Source organism: Gymnoscopelus braueri, assembly GCF_963280865.1.
Source record: "Gymnoscopelus braueri genome assembly, chromosome: 20".
Classification (NCBI taxonomy): Eukaryota; Metazoa; Chordata; class Actinopteri; order Myctophiformes; family Myctophidae; genus Gymnoscopelus; species Gymnoscopelus braueri.
The window spans coordinates 2,341,347-2,364,425 of NC_137622.1; the positions used below are offsets into that span (position 1 = coordinate 2,341,347).

General features: G+C 42.2%; 1 protein-coding gene across 1 annotated transcript in view; it reads left to right on the forward strand.

Annotated features, from left to right (window-relative positions):
* unc5a (unc-5 netrin receptor A) overlaps positions 1-23,079 on the forward strand; it is a gene marked incomplete at its 5' end in the record, with an annotated part of 292,060 nt that overhangs the window by 117,121 nt on the left and 151,860 nt on the right. Inside the window, one exon of the mRNA XM_080416553.1 lies at positions 2,535-2,750. Coding sequence (XP_080272679.1) covers positions 2,535-2,750 — 216 coding nt within the window. The remainder of the gene's footprint in view (positions 1-2,534; positions 2,751-23,079) is intronic.

Sequence of the window (23,079 nt, forward strand, 5' to 3'; positions counted from 1 at the left end):
TGCTATTTTTTTTTTTTAATCGTGAAATTTGTGCAAATCTTTGAACATGTTTTTTTTTAAAGCGAACATTATCCACTCAAATCGTTGCTTCTGGCGGGATTCTACAAATGTCTTCTAAATCCTAACAGTTTTTTGAAAAAATGTATGTTGCTATAATCAGTGATTCTCAAACTTTTTTCATGTCAAGGATCCCCCAAAATGATATGTATTTGGCCGCGGACCGCCATCTCAAATATTTTAGATAAAAAAATTGTCTTTAAGAAATATATATTATTATATTCAATGATTTGCACACATTTTCACGATAAAAAAAAAGCAGATCTACACTCGGATCTACACTCGGTGCCGCGCTATGAGCTTGTAGATCTGCTATTTTTTAATAGCCCAAAGAAATCTTTAAAATGACACAGCGGGATGCGTTCCCGGTCTTGATGGGATAACGCGGCCCAGAGTTAGAGGCACTGCTTCAAGAGCCATAAAACAGGCGTCTGAAGTGGCCTAGTCACCCAGACAGCAGATTTATGGAGGCTGCTCCATCACTAGCTGCTGATGTTTAAAAGGGCTTTGATTAAGAGCACAGCAGACAATGGGCTTTCTTTCAGTGCTTTACCGTCCGTCCGATCCGACCAGCCCGGCCCCGGAAACACACAGGCCAAATTCTGCTCTTTCATTGCTACAACAATAACTCAACAACAACAACAGCAACTCTCTCGCGCTCTCTCTCTCTCTCTCCTCTCTTCCTCTCTCCTCTCTTCCTCTCTCCTCTCTTCCTCTCTCCTCTCTTTCTCTCTCCTCTCCTCTCCTCTCTTCTCTCTCTCTTCTTTTTTGTGTTTTTTTTTTACATTGCCAAAGTGGAACAAAGCAATACAAAAAAAAAAGAATGCATGTACAATGAAAAAGGGATTAAAAATGAATAAATAAAAGTGTCACCAGAGCTGTGTTACATTGCAAATTAGAAAAAAGAAACTAGCTTTTCAAAGCCATAAGAATTGTTATAAAGTATATACATGTAGGAAAGGTTAGCTTGGGCTACACTTTTGAAACAAATGGCAGCAATATTTCCATGTTTTGCATTCACTTGGTATGACATCTTTGGACTCTCTCTCTCTCTCTGTGTTTCTCTTAATAATTCCTACTTCTCTTCGTGCTTTTAACCCATTCAATCCGGGAACGAATCTGTTTAATTTAGATTTCTTTGGCTATTCAAAAATAGCAATTATACAAGCTCATAGCGCGGCTATTTTAGAAGAATCTTGAAAATGTGTGCACATTTTTTAATATATATTTTTAAAGCGAACATTTGTAACTCAAATCTTTGCTTCTGGGGGTTCCTGGAACTAAATATTTTCAGATGGGGGTCGGCGGCCAAATACAAATAATTTTGGAGGTCCTTGACATGAAAAAGTTTGAGAACCACTGATATAGAAACATAAGTTTTTCAGAAACCTGTTAGGATTTAGAAGAAATTTGTAGAATGCCCAGAAGCAAAGATTTGAGTTAAAATGTCCGCTTTAAAAAAATATATATATATATTCAAACTAAGGATTTGCACATATGTTCACTATTTTTTCAAAAAAGAATAGTTGATCTACAAGCTCATAGCGCGGCACTCGGTGCTGCACTATGAGCTTGTAGATCTGCTATTTTGCAATAGCCTAAAAGGACACAGATGCGTTCCCGTCTTAATGGGTAACATATTAGGACCTGCTATTCACCAAGGACACCGAGTCTTAATACAGTGTTGGGTTTTGGTCACAATGTCCTCCTCTGAGTCATCCATTATGCTGACACTTCCGTCCGCTCCACACAATGGAAAGCAGCCATGAAGGATTTAACTCTCAACGTGGTTTTTGAAAGCTTACGGGTTGCTTCCTCCCTCCTCTCTAAATGAGAGGCCGGCTGATGCCAGGTTTTTGGGTCTGATGCCAATCCTGATGTTTTGACCCATATTTTGTCAAAAGTGACACAATTTTGTAATCGATTAGATATATATTTTTTTTTTTGATTAAAAATGTATTAAAGTTTCCATTTCAAAACATTTAACTAAAAGTGACATTTAACTTTTAACTCGAAGTGAACTTAATTTAATTTAACCACATAAGCCATATTCAAAAGCTTTCAAAATAGCCGATATACAAGCCAAGCTTGTACATCGGCTATTTGTGATTTTCTTTTAAAACAAAATATTGAAAATGTTCACATCTATAATGACATGCCCGAAATATGCACGCCAGGTTGAAAGTTATCAAAATCGGGACATAATTTGCTGCATAATTGCTGATACAATTATGCATTACAGTATGTCAAATAATGGCTGATACAGTATATAAGCATCGAAAGTAGCAGATCTACAAGCTTGAAATGTGTAGATCTGCTACTTTTGATGCTTTTGTGTGACACTGTAGTATGATGAAGTAGGGTGTTAATTTACGCGGAAAAAAAACACCAAAAAGACGGCGACGATAATATATCGGCCAAACTGATCTATCAGTCTCGCTCTAAATCTCTCTTTCTCTCTCCCGACCCCCCTCAAGGTTCGGAGCACGCCGCCACGGCGACGCTTCCCGCCGCCTTCTCGGACCTGTTACCTCACTTCCTGGTGGAGCCCGAGGACGAGTACATCGTGAAGAACAAGCCGGTGACGCTGACGTGCCGCTCCACGCCCGCCACACAGATCTACTTCAAGTGCAACGGCGAGTGGGTGCACCAGGACGACCACCTGATCGAACGCACCGTCGACCCCGCCACAGGTACGTACGTCCGTCTGTCCCGTCTGTCCCGTCCCCCCCGAAAAACTGTCTGCCTTGCACAGTGGTTCTCAAACTTTTTCATGTCAAGGACCCCCAAATTGATATGTATTTGGCCCACGGACTCCCCACCCGAAAAGGTTTTGCCAGGGGGGACCCCTTTGTTAAAAGAAATAATAATCTTCGATATTTTTCAAAACATTTTCAAAAATAGCAGATGTACAAGCTCGCAGCGCGGCACGATGTGACACGCTGCGAGCTTTTGAATAGCCAACGTATAAATGTATTAAAGGAGTAGTTCACCCCCAAAAAAATCATATTTTCTATCAATTACACGCCCCATGAAGCCTTGAATTGGGGCGTGTAATTGATAGAGAGTGTACAATGTCCTTAGCGGTCCATCTGTGGTCCCCGGACCACGACGTTGAGAGCCAGTGGCCTGGCATGTTTCTTATGCACCACGCGGACATTGCAGATACCACAAGCTCACAAAGCGTTGTTTTGAGAACATGTTGTGCGTGCTTGTAGTATCTGCTTTTTTTAAGTGAAGAGTTTTGCCGTTTAGGCGGGAAAAGGAGTGGACCTATACGGTAGTATTCTTTTAGCTACGGCGATCTCCTGGTGATGCCCTATTTCGTGCAAACCGGGGGAAGTGAATCGACATGGCGTGAGTGTGTTGGAGGTGCAAACAAATGTGCTTCTCGTTTTGGATTTGCCTTGTTTTTGTGGCTCGGGATGTTGACAAAATCTATACATGGACGTCCTGTCTTAATTTTTCATGTTTTAGGTCCCTGCATTACAATACTTATAGCCAATACTTATGCCATAGTTTTGCACTAGAAAAAAAATTGTATGTATTTATTTTGTCTCATAAACTCAATGCTGATAGCTGTGTTGTTTGCACATACTGTACAAGTCAATGGCGGACTCAGCCACGCCAAATCTCTTAGAATATACAAGCTTGTCGCGTTTGCGACGGGTTGTTGCTTGTAGATCGGCTACTTTTGGCCAATATTCACCCCAGAATATGAATGCTGGGGTTAAAGTGTTTTTTGTTTTTTTTTGGCTTTTCTTGCCTTTATTGATAGGGCAGTGTAGAGAGACGGGGACAATGTTTTAGATGCTAGATGTACTGTACTACTAAGCTATAATTTGGTTCACACTTTTGTTCATAAAAGGACCTTTGACTTTTGAATGGACTTTGCATAACAATGGGTTCGGAGCTGTAATTATTCTTGATAAGACGATTATGTTCGTTGTTTTGCTGTATACCATACATCAACACACCATGTTTCTTTAACCCATTGAGGCCTGAGGTTCCGATTCTACAAATGTCTTCTAAATCTTAACAGTTTAAAAAAGAAAACATATGTTGCGTGTGGTTCTCAAACTGTCAAGGACCCCCAAAATGAATATGTATTTGGCCGCCGACCCCCATCTCAAAATATGTTGTTCCAGGGACCCCCCAGAAGCAAAGATTTGAGTTACAAATGTTCACTTTAAAAGAATATATATTCAAAGATTTGCACATATTTTCACGATTTTCTCAAAAATAGCAGATCTACAAGCTCGTAGCGCGGCACCGAGTGCCGCGCTACGAGCTTGTATATCTGCTATTTTTGAATAGCCAAAGTGTAAAATAATGCTTTTTAGCTCAAATCTAAAAATGACACAGATGCGTCCCAGGTCTTAATGGGTTAAAACATGTTTTATTCTGCATGTCCTGTATCTCACATTGTAATCTATTGAATGATATATCATTCCTTTTATTTTTTTTAAAGAAACCCACACAAAGATTTCACTTTGTTGGCCCAAGGGCACAGTATCATGCTTGTTTAACATAACGCCTTAACTCTGCAGATGATGATGAATCAAATCGTTTCAGCGTGTCATGGGGGCATATACTGTACTGTACTGTACTGTACTGTACCACACACAAACAACTTTAGTTGTCAGGGGTCAACAACACAACTATTCTACAGCAAACACTGCCGGCAAGAGAGAGAGAGAGCGAGAGAGAGACACACACGCACGCTCGCGCACACACACACACACACACACACACACACACACACACACACACAAAAGACCATCATCTCTGCTCACACAGAGACACTATCGGCATGCCAAAGTAGCAGGCATACAGTATATCGATGCTGTTAGGCAGACACCTTGTATCATATTTTAACTTAAAGCTTATAGATCGGCTATTGTCTCTACTTTAGCGCGAAGCTTGTACAACAAAGTAGGGCATTAATTTAAGAAAAACTAAAACAACGTTGAAAATATGGAGATATGAGGTTTCTGCCGGACAGTAACGATACAGTTACTGTAGCGGTGCATCGATCGTGATTTCAACGCACTATATCGATATGTAAACGCCTTTCGAAACAATCGATTGTATCGCTACTAAGAGCCTTGTGCCTTGTATGTTAAAACTAGAGGGGTTTAATTACTTAGTAATTAAGATGTGTGGCATCCCTGCATGCCTGTCGAGGTGTGAGTTTTGGTCAAATAAAAGGTTGATGTATTTGTTTACATTGTGTTTACTTATTTATGCCCATAATAATGAGTATTTCCCATAACCTATTAAAACTGGGAAAGCCATTTGTGTCATTTTAGATCTATGTGTTGGCTGTTCAAAAATAGCAGATACACAAGCTCACAGCGCGTCACTTAATGCTTGTACATCTGCTATTTTTGAAAAATCTTTAAAGTGTGAGAACTACTGATTTAGAAGGCATTTGTAGAATCGGCCTCAGGTCTTCATGGGGTAAAAGACATATCATGTACTATACACGTACACATTTCACACATAGATAGAATGATTGCCTAAATAGTTCTAAATGCATCGTCAACCATGTATGGTGATGCGTATCGTATTACTGTTAAAATGTATCGTTACACCCCTGATATTTACATCCACAAAGCGCCTTGGAGAAACTGGAGGTATTTTTGTCCATCTGACAGTGACAGTGTATACATTGTCAATCAATTTGTGTCACTGTGTCTCCACACCACCGATGTCCCTTCAACTCAACGTACAGTAGCATGTCCATAACTGGCTGCTTGTTGCTTGGCAACAGGTGGGAGTTTAGAGTTCACTGTGACGGCCTGGTTGAGAGGGCCATCACAGGTGTGTGTGTGTGTGTGTGTGCGCGTGTGCGTGCGCACAATCACACGAACAAAGACTCACCCGCATTCACACACACAGTCACTCAAACAATCACACATAATGTGCACACACACCCATGGACAAGCAAGGGCCAAACGCTGAGCATAGTGTACGCACACACATACACATGAATAGGCAAACAAGCACACACACACACAACCTTTTAGCTTTGAGGAACCATTGGTACAGTCCTTGTGTGTGTGTGTGTGTGTGTGTGTGTGTGTGTGTGTGTGTGTGTGTGTGTGTGTTGTGTGTGTGTGTGTGTGTGTGTGTGTGTGTGTGTGTGTGTGTGTGTGTGTGTGTGTGTGTGTGTGTGTGTGGAACACATGGGTAACAGTCCTCAGGGCAGCGCTGACATTAAACAGCGACAAGTGGTTGAGAGATCGATGCTGTGCGCCTTGGACCAGCCACACCTCTGAGCGTCCGTCCACGACGTCCTTCAAGCTCTCACACACACACACGGCGGGCCAGCACATTCATCATCAGAGGCAGTGGGGGCCATAGTGTGATGCACAGTGCTGAGGACCGAGCCTTGCAGCCACTGATGCCTGGTTCATACTCGTTTGCGCGGCCGTGTCGCTCGCTGGAAATAGCGATCCGCGTTGTGAGCTTACAGATCGGCTATTTTCGGTGCGCAACCAGGCATAACTCGAGCAAGACCGTTCTGCAAGATGGTGATTGAGTGATTGATTGATTGAATACTTTATTAACACGATTGTTAACAGTACAGGTAGTACAGTCAAAAGTTATGCTAAAAGGACACAAAAAGTCCCAGGGGTGTGTTTCCATTGTGTTCAATTCATCAGTAAGACAAACAATACATACACATACTGTACAATACATACATACAATACAGACATACATGCAATACAATGCATATCAGTTGCAGCAAAAGGTATATTTACAGAAGAAGGAGGGGTGGGGGGGGGGCAGAAGATGCTACTACCAAGATGTTAAAGGAGTTAAACTATGCTCAATTGTATTTTAAGAGTTAGTTTTGAGTTTGGGTAGGGAGTGGACATCTTTGCTGGCTTTTGGGTAAGGCATTCCACCTTTTGGTGGCAGTATAGAATGCATTTTTTCCCCATGTTTGAGCCAAATGTTGGGGGAACGAGGTCAGATGAGACCTGCGTCCTGCAGGACATAAATAAATGCTGCCTATAATGGCAGATAACCACATGGTTAATGACGTATCGTCATTTAAACGTTGATGGAGCGATGTTGCCTCGGTAATGTTATGTTCCCATAAACTGTGAGGTTTATGGCACATGTCGTGTTCTTTAGCGAAGACGACATGGCTATTGACAAAATGTTAATTCATATTTGTGGCGGCAAACAGCGAAGGCGGGATTAGCAATGTTTTTCGCCCCGTCATTATCTGGTTATGTATAAAATCCAGAGTTTACACACATAACTTGTGTGTGGCATAACGCAGAAACATCAAAGTACTGCCTTGGAAAAGCCTGAATTAATTTACCTAACCTTTATTTTAAGGAGCAGGCAGATGAATTATTAACAAGGTAAACCTTCTTCAGTATAAAAAACAAAGACAAATACATTTATGCATCCCTGATCAAATTACTTCCCACAGTCTCACCTTAGAGACGATTCCTGTGTGTGTGTCTGTCTGTCTGTCTGTCTGTCTGTCTGTCTGTCTGAAAACTGGTTGTCTGTCAGTTCTTGTAGAAGTGAATGAGTCCGCATGTCTATTTATTTCAGTCTATACACAAAAAAAAATAACGAGTGTGTGTCTGTTCCTTTTGTACCGAAAGCTTGTCGTTTCTTTTTGTCTCTTGTTTCCCCAATAAGTTATCACACTGTAAATTGGGAGGTTTGAAGTTGCGGATGGCTGATGAATACATGATCAACTGGTGAGGCAGGCAATCACAGAACGGAAAACAAACCGGGGGTTTCCGAGGCGAGGGAGGAGATTGTTCCATGATTGAAGCCAACGTGTTCATTATGACAGTGTCAGCCCTAACAAGCCCAGGGACACGGGAGGCCAACCAGTTGGGGGGGGGGGGCAGTAATCACCGTCCCAGCCTTGACGGTCAAATGCACACACACTTCATAAGAGGTATCTGTGGGTCCAGTCTCAAGAAGCCATCAAAAGCAATTACTCCGATTACAATTTCAACGTGGGGTCTGGGGACATTAGCGGACGCTCTTATCCGGAGCGACACCAGAGTAAATGGCATGAACTCTAGTTGGCAAGCAACAGGGAAAATGGACATGTAAATAGAGTGAAAGGAGAACAATCTAGTGCTTCAAAGAAACTAGGCTACCAGTTAAAAATTAAAAAAAAAAAAGCTAGCATCTGTCTTAGCAACATGCTATCTAAATAACTTTCTTAGCATAGTGTGGTCAAGCAAACAGTATACAGTATGTCTGTCTCTAAATAGCATAACACATGCGAACAAGTAACCTCATTCCACAGCTTGGGTGTGAGAAGGAGCAGATCCTTTTTTTTAAAGTATTATTATTATCTTGCTGTCCCATGGTTTATTAGCACCTATTCAAAGAAATGTTTTGCCCAGGAAGGGCTTCATCAGGTTCACTCACAGATTGCCATGACCTTTCAAGATGCCGTAAAGACGAGCCTTTAGGCCACTGTCAGGTCACACATGTTTATACTGTATGTACTTCAGAGTCATTTCCTTGGCTTACAATCCTTGAGCTCTGGATGATGTTACGGACATGTTCTGGCTCAAGTCTCTTTCCTACACTTGACTCTTTCTTCACCCCAGAACTTGTCAAGATAACTAATGTGCACTGTGCAGTGGTGTAAAGTAGATAAGTTCACAGAGAAGATTGCATGCCTGTATTTAGGCCAGGTGCTGGACATCAAGGCATCAAGGCCAGAATCAAGGAGAAGATAAAACGGGGAGCAGATTCTTAGACACTTGAAGTGATATGGCCAGGGTGTCGTTTTAGGGATACAGGAAGAGTGGGCACTGTGATGTTCAATTGGCAATGTTGTCCAATATGTAAAAAAAAAGAAGAAGAAAGAATTGGGAAGGGATGAACAGACGTCCTGTGTTAACGGGTCTAAGTGAGTGGGAATGGGTGTAGGGGGTGTCATGCCCTCGTATGTCTTGTCTCTATGCCTACAGTATCACTCATCTTGCAATAATGACTTGCTAGTATGTTTTTTTCAGAACAACTACTAATCTCTCTAGGTCGTCCTCAGACGAGCCCTCCATCGTTGCTTCCAGTCATCCCGACTCTCCATACATCTGGCCAGCTCATTGGTGCTATGGGCTCCTGCATCCTTCTTGAGCGTGTCCACATATGTTGGTGTGGGGCGTCCTCTTGACCGGTGCCCATGTGTTGGTTCCCACAGCACCAGTTTGCTGGCTGGCAGCTCTCGGTGCCTTTGGCAGTGTCCTGCTAGTCTCATTCTCCTTACAACTACTAATATTCTCGCTGATTGTAAGAGAAGTCAGGAATATATTGGAAAACAACCTTGCTCCTTACACTCTAAAACTCTACACCAATTTAGATTGAGCTATTGTACTATCAACAAACAATTATAGCCATTTAGCTGTATGGCATGTCTTTATGCACTACAGTTTTGTTTCATTTAGTGTTTTAGTTTTTCAGCAAATTCATATTGATACCCAAAACAAAACTGTAGCTGATGTAGATTATGGCAGGTTTATACTGTAGCTTAAGATGTCTATCTTGCAGTTTTACATGTTATCAGAGGTTATACGGTAGTGTAGTGCCGATATGCCCAGAGAATATGAATCAGTTTTCATAGCTTTGTTATGAATCAGGCTGAGAAGAATGTCTTCTACGATCCATCCAGATCTATGTTTACCTCGTAAGAGTTTGAGAACACAATAAATGGAGGATGTACTGTACACATAACCTACGGTACGGCATAAATGATAACGTCAGACGCCTTATTTTTTACGGATACTAGGCAATAGCCGAGGAGATCGGGTCGTTATGTGTTTTTATGACACGCGATGCATTTCCGCAGCCCTACAGCGCTGCTTTCACGAGACACTATTGAAAAGATGTGAATTTGCTGTATGATTTGCTCCTTCCAATAACCCATTCAATCCCGGAACGCATCTCTGTCATTTTAGATTTCTTTGCTTGGCTATTCAAAAATAGCAGATCTACAAGTTCATTGCCGCGCTACGAACTTGTAGATATGCTATTTTTGAGAAATCATCAAAATGTGTGCAAATCTTTGAATATATAGATTTTTAAAGCAAACCTTTTTAACTAAAACTTTTGCTTCAGGGGGTCCCTGGAACAAAATGTTTTTAGATCATTTTGGGGGTTCTTGACATGAAAACGTTTGAGAACCACTGATATAGCAACAAAGAAATCTAAAATGACACAGATGCGTTCCCGGATTGAATGGGATAACCGTGCGCAGCGCTGCAGCAGCTGGGGGATTATACAATAACAATGTGTGACATATGCCACTTGTGTTTCTAATGCCAGCCAATAAGACCGTGACACACGCTGAGTCACCTGGTGCACACACACCGTGCTTGTTGTCGGCCAGAAACCTCTTATCTCCATATTTTAACATTTTGTGTGTGTTTTTTTTTTTTAAATTAACGCCCTACTTGATCCTACTACAGCACAGTCACACAAAAGCATCAAAAGTAGCAGATCCGGCCCGGACGGTTGGCGTAACCGTCTGGGCACCTTACCAGCCTGACAGTGTGTTGCGGGTTCGACTCCCGATCCCGATGACCTTTGCTGCGTGTCACCCCCCTATCTCTCTCCTCATTTCCTGTCAAGTCTACTGTTCCTTTCAATAAAAAGGCAGAAAAAGACCCCAAAAAATATCCAAAAGAAGAAAAGTAGCAGATACTCAAGCACGAAGCGACACTTTTTGAGCTTGTAGATCTGCTAGTATACTTTAACTGTCTTTGAATTTGAATCCTGAAAAGTACACGTTTTAGACATGGATTCAGTAAACAATTCCAATTGCACTTGTTTACTCTGTATCCTGTATGAGTTCTCTCTCCTGGTTGGATGAATTTGGTATCCCGGCCTGAAAATGTATTTTTGTGTTTACTAAAGAGCCAGAGAGACAGGCAGATCCATGTTACTGAACAAACACACTATAAGCAATGATTGATATCAGAATATTGAGCTATTCAATAATCTCAGTTTGTGAGACAATTTTGTAGTCAAATATTATGACGCGTTGTGAGCTTGTAGATCTGCTATTTTCACTACATTCGAAATAGGGCTTAAGTGGTTAATTTAGGATGTACTTTCTTCCCTTCCTAGGAATGTAAGTAAAAAGTACAATATTTGTCTTTGAAATGTGGTCGAGTGAAAGTGAAGTATCCAAAAAATACAGATTTTTTTTTTTTAAAGTACAATACTCAAGTAAATGTACTCTATTCTACTATTTATGTCCACCACTGCCTTTAACCCAGGTGTGACATCACGCAGTGTGTTCACTACTCTGTAATATATGTCACGTCAATAAGTATAGAGACCCGTGACCTTTGACCTCATCAGACTTGACCTTTCACCTCATCAGACAGCTCTATTGGAAGTGATTTAGTGCAGCGGAAGACAAAAGGGCATCCTTGTACCGCTGACTGACTGTGTGTGTGTGTGTGTGTGTGTGTGTGCGTGTGTGCGTGTGTCTGTGTCAGGGTTGCCAGATCTGCTTATTATAATTTCCCCGCAAGATCTTTTTTTTAAATAGCCGATCTACAAGCTCACAACGCGTCGCATCGCGACGCGTTGTGAGCTTGTAGATCTGCTATTTTCAAATAGTTGATGTATATGTTAGAGTGCTCATGTGGCCCATAGTCGCTTCTTTTGGGCTGGTTTTCCTAGACCTGGTTGCTTGTTTCTCTCACAGAATCTGGCAACACTGGTCTGTGTACTTGTTTTACTTGTATATTTGCGAGGGCAAAATGTCCCCACTAGTATAGTACAATTTGATAAATAGACATTGTGAGGACCGTTTTCCTCCACGGTCCTGGTTGTTTTATGGTTGACGGCAACGCGGTGTGAGCTTGTAGGTTGACTTGTAGATTCCGTGTCTGCTGATTGACAAATGGCATTCATAAAATTGCCCATCCTAGAAAATGTCCTCGCAAGTACAGTAACAACTGCGCGCATGTGTGTGTGCGTTTGCCCTGGCTGCTGTGTGCGCTGCCCGCCTAAGATTATTGACACACCTCTGTTTTTGTCTGCTTTGGAAGCCCTCTCCCACCCCGGCCGTCTCCTTTTGAACACGGGTGGGGGGGGGGGGGGGACTTGCAATTTGTCCTTCCTCTCTTGGTGTCAATGTCCAGTATTGATCCATTCCAGACAGTCTATTGGTTCTCATTACTTGTCTCCAGTAACTTATCTTCTCCATTGTACGTAGCCCCCCCCCCCCGCTGTCTGTTGTTCTGAAGTGGTGGAAGGAGTACTCCAATTTTTTTTCCATTTATTTATTTTACTGAAGTAGCAATACCGCAATGTGGAAATACTCTTTTATATGTACAGTATATATGTCCTGTATAAAAAATGTTGCTTGCGTCGTGAGTAGAAAGGTACAGTAGAAGTATAAATGATCAAACAATGGAAGTACTCAAGTAAAGTAAATGTACCTCAAAAGTGTACTTAAAGGACAACTTCACCCATTTTCAACCTATCTTCATGTAATTGGTCCTCACTAATGCTCATTGTAAGATGGCACCAGGGACAGTTCAGAAACCCGCCTACCAGTGACATCATCGGTAGGCAGGTTTGGACAAGATATCAAATTTCTTTCTGTTGAAGCATGGAATCCCCCATCGACGATGTCACTGGTAGGCAGGTTTCTGCACTGTCCACAGCCGACCAATGAGAGGGCAGAGTGAGTAGACGGAAACCGACAAGGTTGAAAATGGGTTTCAACGCGCTCCTTTGGGTACAGTACTTGAGTAAATGTACTTGGCTTCCTCCCCCCCCCCCCCAGCAGTGCATAGGGCTGTGTGACAGGCCTCTAATAAAGACATATCCCATGGTAACAGATCGATGCTGACAGTGTGTTTGCATAGATTAGGAGAACTCCGCCACTCTATGATTTCTCATCAGACAAGAATGATGAGACGCAGACACATTGACACCGGAGAGAACGGGGGGCTCCTCTCGTCGGACCCCCGGACTGATTTGATTGTGTTTGCGTTCCATCTAGCACCCGGACGCGCCCGCTGATGGAAACGTTTTTTTTTGATCGGCGAGCCGCGTCTTCCATCGCAGTCGGTCAGAAACCTCGTATCTCCCTATTTCAAGTTTTTATGTTTTTTTTGTCTACTTGTTGCTATGTTTTAATGCCCCTTCTTCAACATACAAGAGTGTCGCTCAAAAGTAGAAACTAGCAGATCTACAAGCACGGCGACTATTTTTTCGCTATTTTAAATTGTTCTTTTAACCCTTCTGTGTCATTTTAAATATTTCTTTGGGCTATTCAAAAATAGTGCGGCTATGAGCTTGTAGACCTGCTATTTTTGAAAAATCTTGAAGGTTTGTGCAAATCTTGAAATATGTATATATATATGTACAGTATATATATATATATATAGTGTGTGTGTGTGTGTGTGTGTGTGTGTGTGTGTGTGTGTGTGTGTGTGTGTGTGTGTGTGTGTGTGTGTGTGTGTGTGTGTGTGTGTGTGTGTGTGTGTGTGTGTGTGTGTGTGTGTGTGTGTGTGTGTTTTTAAAGCGTGGCACTCAGTGCCGCCGCGCTATGAGCTTGTATATCTGCCATTTTTGAATAGCCCAAAGAAATCTTAAAATGACACACAGATGCGTTCCCGGTCTTAATGGGTTAAAAAATACCAATACAGAAGGAACGGTTTTGGACTTGCAAGGTTTCCACCCGACAGAAACCATTTCCTATTTCAATAGAAGCCGGTCAGACCCCGCCCCCATAAAAGATAGACCAGAGATTAGATTTCCGTCAGGGTGATTGAACTGATTGTTGACAATGACAACATGGAGAGCAGGGGGGGGAAATAATCAGGTGTGACATGTCATCATATCCTACGCAGGTGGCTTTCATACAGTACTGGAAGGAGTACTTTTGGACTTAAAGGGATTCTAGGCAACATTAAGCCTACATTTTATTAGTACTTATATATATTGCATTTTTTTCCCCTCTATCAGCCACTATATAATGATGCTGGGGTGTTTTCCTGCATTGAAACACAGTCCTCTTTCTGAAATCCGTATTTTCCCTACAGTTTATGTTTTGACATCCGGGTATCCGGGACGTAAATGAAACGCACGCATGTGCGCGTCCGTGTGCGTCCGTGTCCGTGTGAACTGTTCCAGTGAAACCGAATGGAACCGAGTGCAGCCAACAAAAATGGAACAAGCCGCCATTGTTTTCTGCTGCGCTGTTTTTACTTTTTACTTTTACTTTTAAAACGCTCTCAAACTTATTTTTTGAGGCACAGAATTTACTTTTAATATCGTTTGGATAGAATTTCGTTGTTTAACTTCATATATGTGGTCAATTAATCATGACAGAGCCTATTTAAAAATAAAAATTCAGATAACCGGCAGGGGCGGGCAGTGACACTCATTGTATCCGAATAAAGCAACCTATTTTCGGCATGGCCCGTTCAGAAGTCCCCCCTGCGTCACCCCCTGCGTCACCCCCTGGTGGTCGGGGAAACGAACTGCTGATGAGGAGGGGGGGGGAGTGGAGGGGCGGTGTTTGAGTTTTTTTCTTTTTTTGATCTCTGAACTTGCCTACAGTCCCTTTAAGTAAAAGTACCACAGTGTAAAAAATACTTTGTTACAAGTAAAAGTACTGCATGCAAAACCTTGCTTAAGTCAAGTTATAAAGGTATTAGCATCAAATATACTTAGTAAAAATATACTTAGTAAGTTAAAAAAAATAACTCATTATGCAGAATGGCCAATTTCATAATCATATACTGTATATCATGTTTTTGGATTATAATTGTTGAACATTAACCACTTAAGCCCTATTTTATACTTTGGCTATTCAGAAAATAGCCAATCTACAAGCTCACAACGTCGCAATGTGATGCGCTTTGAGCTTGTAGATCCGCTGTTTTCGGAAATGTTTTACGGTTTTTAATCTTTTATTGTAAATCTTTCATCAAAATCTGCAAAGTAACTAGTATCTAAAGCTGTCAAATACATGTAGTGGACTAAAAAGTACAATTATTTGACTCTTGAGGTGTAGTGAGGTAGAAATATATTCAGTATCCAGGAATGGAAATACTCAAGTAAAGTAAATGCACCTTGAAATTGCACTTTCCAGTAAGTACGTGTACTTGAGTACATGTACTTAGTCGCTTTCCACCACTGGTTTCATACGAAGCAGTGTGAAGTGACCACCTCCAGTGTCCGATAGAGGATATTAATAGACTGTTTGATATTCTCTTTAATAACTGGGCTTTATCACGAGTGACCTCTATAAGAGAAATAAAATGACCCTCACGGTGCAACCCCAGGGTTTATCAGCACCCAACTCCTGTCCCTCGTCAATGCTTTGAAGTCTAAATACCACACATTACGTAGACAGTAAAATCTTTTAAGACCATCTATCATTTTTTCAGACCGGAACTAATAAGCGCGGCGTTAGCGCGGGGGATAACCCCTGCATTCCGCCGGCGCACTAGCCAGGTTTCCATTTCTATAAATTATGTATTTTCTGATTGACGAGAGCCGCGGATTTTTTATGTGATGTCATAATTCATTTCCGATCTAAAGCGGGGGAGATAAGCTGCAGGCTTAGCAGGAATCTCTAACCTTTGTTTTAATACCGCCGTCATCCCTGGTATTATAGGAGCCAATCAACATCCATCTCTCATCCGTGGCATTATGCCGGCCAATCAACATTCATCTCTCATCCATGATAGGAAGCCAATCAACATTCATCTCTGTCTCTCTCGCTCTTTTTTTCTCTCACTTTTTCTCGGTTCTGTGACTGTCTTTCCTACTATTTTTGTTACAAGTTACTTCGTGGATTTTAATTATTACAAAACAAAACCAATTTAAGCCCTATTTTATACTTTGTCTATTTGAAAATAGCCAACCTACAAGATTGCATGCCAATACTTTTCTACTTTTAAAAGTGAAATTTAGAAAACGGGACTTTGACTTGTAACAGGGTATTTCTATATTGTGGTGTTGCTCCTTTTACTGAAATAAAAATCTTAGTACGTGAACGCCTGTGAAATACCTTTCTCTTAAATCTCAACATATGAGCGGGTCTCTCCGCATGAATACATTTGCGGTGTGGTGGTCGTTGGGTGATGTAACCAGCCCCCAGCCATGCGGTCATTGCTGACGATTGGGGGGGGGGGGCGGGCAGCTGGGAGGGAGGCGTGGCTAACCCGGGACCGGGGTTAAGAGTTTGGCTAACGACGGTGGGACAGCTCAACAGTGATTAAACATGATCTTTAAACAGGATATCGGAGAACAATCCAGCCCACAATTTAAGCAAAAGCCGATATAGGCCCGCGAGCCAGAGCCCTTAATGAACAGCGGGAAATAAGAGAGGCCGGGGGAAAGAGGACAATAATAGTCACTGTCACGTGGAAACCTCCTATGTCCGAAAAACCGTTACTTTTCAGAAAATGGAAAAAAAACGGATCCAATGGAGTTATTATTTAGTTACAAGCTCTTGTTAATAGTTTTGATTGGTTCAATATAAAATCCACAGACACACTTAACCACTTTCACTTAAAAGAGTGTTTTAAAAAAAATTGTATCGAAAAATGGACATACAAGGTTTCGACCCGACAGCGACCATATAGCCCTAAATGAACAGAGTAGCCTTGTACCACCTGCTAGGCATCGATCAATAGCAGAGGGAGACTAATTGATAATGCGTTATTAGCTGCATTCCCCGTAATGGGACTTGTATTTCATCCTGTCCTGGATTGTGGGAGGTGGGGTGGGGGGGATTTGGCGACAATGCACCGAAAAAAACAGATGGCAAGGTCAATTGTCCCTGTGACATATCTGCCAACACCCTTCCATTATCGTGTGTGTGTGTGTGTGTGTGTGTGTGTGTGTGTGTGTGTGTGTGTGTGTGTGTGTGTGTGTGTGTGTGTGTGTGTGGTGTGTGTGTGTGTGTGTGTGTGTGTGTGTGTGTGTGTGTGTGTGTGTGTGTGTGTGTGTGTGTGTGTACTTTTTGCTGCTGCTGAGCTTCTACCAATATGTATTCTCTTATTGATGAATTGAGTACAATGGACCACAAAGGAATCAAGCCCCTAGGGCTTTTTGTGTTATCCTTTTAGCATAGCCTTTTACTGTACTGCCTGTACTATTAAAAACCTATATAATGAAGTATTCAAATCAATATTAAATAAAAAAAAAATGTGTTTGCTATGACGTGCCACTTGATACAGCAACACACTAGCCTGGCATGGCCAGACTAATATCACTGCATAGATATTAGTCTGGAATCTCTGTGTGGAACCTGCATGTCCAAGGGGCAAATTTAAAAAATCCCTCTGGTGATAAACCCGCCCCATATTTGCATACTGGGCCCCTGATTGGTGCCCCACAACTTCGGGGGCAGGGAAATCAAATCACAACGGAGTGGGGCCTGACCAAATCTGCAGAGGGCTATTTATTTTTTTGCACTGGCAGATTCGTCTGGTTTCCAAGCTAGCAACACATGAGTTAATTGAACTAATTGATATAATTGATTCAAAAAAATTAGCGATGATTGATTTAAATAAATGACTTAAAAAATGTATCGATGATTGATTTAAATAAATAAAACACTTTGAGAGCTTATAGGAAGGCTATTGTTTTTGCTATTTCTGTGCGACACAGAATATTATTATTACAAAGTATGAAACGGGGCTTACTGTAACTGGTTAATCACTAAGAAAATAATGCTGAGGTGCAGCCCTAAACCGGTGTTAATTTTGACAGCAAATATTTATTTAGTTTTAGTCATATTTTAGTCGACTCATCTGAAATGTTTTAGTTGGCTAAATATCATACGGTTTTAGTCGACTAAATCTAGTTGATTTAGTCGACTAAAATGTATTTTGGCGGGCCTTGATGGCATCGCAATGCCTGATTTGTAGATCGGCTACCGGAAATAGCCGATCTACAAGCTCACACCGCGTCGCACACACGTTGAGAGCGTTTTTTTTATTTTCGTCTTCGTCAGTGAAAAAAGGTAGGCGACAGACATTTTTCGTCGTTTTAGTCGACGAAATTAACACTGCCCTACACTCAACCATGTGACCTACATAAAGAGAGAAGGGAGGTCATGGGTGTTTAATTGAAGCCTATATGTTTACCTTGTCCTTAGACGACCACCTTCACATGGCTTCATCAGAGACAGGTGTGTGTGTGTGTCAGCGCACTCATCCGGGACCTCTAAACATCCCAATTACTCCTATTGATCTAGCAGATAGAATAATATATACTGTAGAGGACAGTGGTGTTGTGTAACCTGCTCTCTTTTTTTCTACTTTTTATTTGAAAACAGAGAAAATGTGACCATCTCCCATTGGAGGCCTAGCTGGCCTTGACATGCAGGAATAATGAATCACTGAATTAACCACAATTAGCAGGACAAAAGAGAAAATGTATAATTATCATTCGTCAACAACGTTGGCATTCTAATCTCCCACGCGCCGTAAGCTTTGTCTTCCCAGCAAAACATACAGTATCTCACACTGGCCCCATACCGGCTCTCTAAAGTAATTACAGGTTTGTCACTCTTACAAAAGCCTGTCTCTCACCGAAAGTTGGATTCTATTCAGTAGTTTTTTAGCAGGCCTTTCACATTCATTCAATTTATGTATTTTTTCCCTTGTGGTAAATCCCTGCCGAGACAGAGATAATATTATCAATACAATCCTTCATCTGTTGATTTGTTGTGTGTGTGTGTGTGTGTGTGTGTGTGTGTGTGTGTGTGTGTGTGTGTGTGTGTGTGTGTGTGTGTGTGTGTGTGTGTGTGTGTGTGTGTGTGTGTGTGTGTGTGTGTGTGTGTGTGTGTGTGTGTGTGTGTGTGTGTGTGTGTGTGTGTGTGTGTGTGTGCGCGCGCACACGTGCACACGTGTCTGGGTGCTCAGAGGTAACTGCATTTTCAGAGGCTCCTACAGGCTCTGATGCCCAGCTGTTCTCTGCTACACATTTTAGCCTTGTGGAATAATAAATGACAGCTGTAGTGGTACAGAGGTGTTAGTCTGGTCTAGGCGTGCGCTCTCACTTTATGAAGTGACACACTCACTCTGCAGCGTAGAAGTATTTGTGGCAGTGTACACATTAATAGCCTACTTCTCACCAGTCTGTTCAACCACTGGCACATGAATGAGAGTCAGGCAGTATGGTGCAGCCTCCTGGCAGGTAATATGGTGCATCCTCCAGACAGATAGTGTGGTGCAGCCTCCACACAGGCAGTGTGGTGCATCCTCTAAGTAGTGTGGTGCAGCCTACTGGCAGTGTGGTGCAGCCTCCTGGCAGTGTGGTGCAGCCTCCTGGCAGGCAGTGTGGTGCAGCCTCCAGGCTGGCAGTGTGGTGCAACCTCCAGAAAGGCAGTGTGGTGCAGCCTCCAGGCAGGAAGTTCGGTACATGGATGTGTCACAACAGGACATGACATGTTGCCTAGGCATGGTATTAATTATTAAGATTAGCCAATTCTTTAAAAAAAAAAAAACTTTTTTTTTTTTTTTTTGCCAATTAATTCCTCCCCCTGTTTGCCACCCGCCAGTGAGGAGCCCCCACTGGGAGGACATAGAGCCTCCGTCCTACTCCTCCTGCTCAACATTCCCCGCTGACAGGCGGCGTCCCAGTCCGTAGGAGTACAAGCAGCGACAAAGCCCACCCAATTATCAGTCAAGGGGAGACGTGGTTAATCCCACGGGGGAATTCCATTTTCAGCTTCCCCCCGGCTGATGGCTGCTCTGATGGTTCTTATGAGCACTCGGGGGGAGCAATTAGGGGTTAAGTGTGTCTTGCTCATGGACACCTCTACCCATTCAGCTATCACCGCCACATAGCCGCCGCACAATCCGATGCACGGCAGTGGATTCAAACCCCTAGACTCCGTGGTGGTGGGCACTGGGCAGGCACCACCTGAGCACTGTAAACTTTATTCAGAAAAGTCTTTAGAAACAAGACTTAGCAGGTGCTGTACAATAAAAACATTGTTTAAATAGAAATACAATTTTAATTTCAGTACCTTTTAACTGAATTAACTAAAACTGTGCAGTAGGCAAAATACACATTACAAAACAAAGTGCTTACTAAACAAGAGATAAATGCATTTTTATACATAATCGTCAGGTGAGAAAGGTGTATTAAGTAGGGACCAGTTATTCCGCTTTGTTTCCTCCCAGTAGACTGACATTAAGAAATGAAACACAACAATTCCTCCTTTTACAGTTTTAGCTGTAATGTACCGTTATCTTTCAAACCCCCACCCCACCAAACAGAGTCTGCTCTGTCAATTAACAGCACATTGGTGTAAAAATAGCGTAGCCAGGGGAGCGAGGCAGGCTACCTGACAGCTAAACAGCCCTCAGAGATTCTTGTTAGGCAGAAGAATGTGCCGGGCGACAGACAGGTTATGCTTTCTGTGTTTGGACCCCCAAGGAGACTCTTCCATGTGGGCTTAAAGTAGGTTTACAGTACGGCCTGCTGGCTGTTGTGGTTCCATGGTGAGAAATGATAATTCACACGCTGAGCCGCCATCTTGTGGCCTACTAACAACAACCATAGCTGATTTTAGCCTCTTTTTAACGCTGCATACATTTAGCAGGAACACTGAATAAAAACAGTAACTCCTTCTGCAAAGTACTTAAGCCAATAAAACAATGAACTAGCAGTAGCCTATGTCCTTCACGCACTTGTCAGGGATGATCGTCTTTATTGTTGTACTTTGATTTGCCTACTGCCCTAAACATGTAATGTTGTTGTTAGTAGGAATAAACAGAAGAACCCGGGAGGAAGTGGACTAAGAAAGGCCAAACCGAGTTCCTGTTTCTACACAAAAAAGGGGGTGGTGCCCCCTGAGGGAGTGGTGCCCCTAAATAAAATAATAAATCCACCCTTTTTTTTACCGAATAGCTTGTTAACTCTTGCAGAGTGGAGCAGAGCTGTGTGGGAGATCAAAGGCAGAGACTGTCTGACATTACCTCATTAACACCGTATTAAGTACCTGGCAGGCTTTTTACAGTAATGACACTTCTATGCCAATACCAAATCTGTATCAGATCTCAATACATTGTGTGTGTGTGTGTGTGTGTGTGTGTGTGTGTGTGTGTGTGTGTGTGTGTGTGTGTGTGTGTGTGTGTGCAGGGGTGCAATGCTCACTGGACGGCCTTGCACGCCGTGCCGGAACCTATTTGACCAGGAGCACACGCAGGCACACGCATAGATTTAAAACTACTTTAAATTTGCACCTCAACAAAGTTTTCAAAGGCTCCCGACTTACACCTAGCGAATTAACATAGGAATAAGCCTAGATGCATATCAATTGTCCATTGTGTTGCAGTGTAGGTGTTAAGCGACGTCACGTCATTGAAATAGAGTGCAAGAACATACCAACTGAGGTGTGTGTGTGTGTGTGTGTGTGTGTGTGTGTGTGTGTGTGTGTGTGTGTGTGTGTGTGTGTGTGTGTGTGTGTGTGTGTGTGTGTGTGTGTGTGTGTGTGTGTGTGTGTGTGTGTGTGTGTGTGTGTGTGTGTGTGTGTGTGTGTGTCCAGAGTCAACACAGCCATCTATCAGGATATTTTAGAGCACTTTGCTTGTATGTTGACAAGCTTTATGGAAAACTGATTTCCGTTTACAGCAGGACTGTAACCTGCCCACAGTGCCAAAACTACTAGTAATTGGTGTACTGACCATGGTATTACTGTGCTTAACTGACCAGCCAACTGGCCTGACCTGAACCCCACAGGTAGGCTAATCTATGTTGTATTGTCAAGAGGAAGGTGTGAGACACTAGACTCAACAATACAAATGAGCTTAAATGAGGCTGCTGTCAAAGCAAAGCTGGACTTCCATAACACCTCAACAGTGCCACAGGCTGATCACCTCCATGCCATGCCCCATTGATGAACCAGACAAAGTATTGAGTGCACAAATTGACATACTTTTCAAATGGTTGACATTTCTGTATAATTTTTTTTTTTTTTTGAGTGGTCTAATGTAATATTCTAATATTTTGAGATGTGGATTTTAGATTTTCATGAGCTGTATGCCATAATCAAGGTTAAAACAAAAAAGGTTTTAAATATTTCACTTTATGCGCAATAAGGATAAGGATAATTCCTTTTAACAGGTCGTTCATGAAAGTCCTTGCGGTCTCGTTTCCAATGAGAACCTGTGAGCAATTAGGGGTTAAGAGTCTTGCTCAGGGACACATTTCATTTCATCGACACATATGCTGGCCTGGCCTGGAATCGAACCTGGGGCAACCAGGGCCTCTGGCTCCCTAGGCGGACTCACTAACCACTCAGCTATGGCCGCCCCATATGAAACTAGAATATATGAAATTCAATTTTTGAATTACGGAAGAAAATGAACTTTTCCACGATATTCAAATTTTTTTTGAAGGATCTATGTGTGTGTGTGTGTATATGTGTATATATAGCAACAACAAACAGCAGTGGTGGAAGAAGTACTCTGATATTTTACTTACTGTAAGTAAAAGTAGCAATACGACAATATTTAAATATTTTGTTACAAGAAAAGCCCTGCATTCAAAACTTGGAGTAAAAGTACAAATGTATTGGCAACAAAATATACTTAAAACGTTTCAAAAATTTTGAAAACGCGCTCACAACACGTCACGGTGTAACATGTGAGCTTGTAGATTGCCTATTTTCGAATAGCCAAAATATGACAAAATAGAGAAAAAAGCACAGCTCATCTGCCAGTAGACTTGGGTGAGGCAAAAGGAAACCAAATGAACAATTAAAGGGAACCTCCACACACTCAAAACTGTGCAAAATCAGATAAAAAAAAACTAGTCCATATCCGGTCGACGCATCTGTGGGGGGATATGCGCACATGATCTGGCAACCCCGGGAGGCAGTTCGTCCCATAGCTCGCGGGGCCATCCCACAGCTGGGCAGCCCCGTAACCATGGCGATGGTCTCACCACCCTACCTACCTACCACTACAGAGCATTGACAAATTATAGGAGGATATATATATATATATATAGATA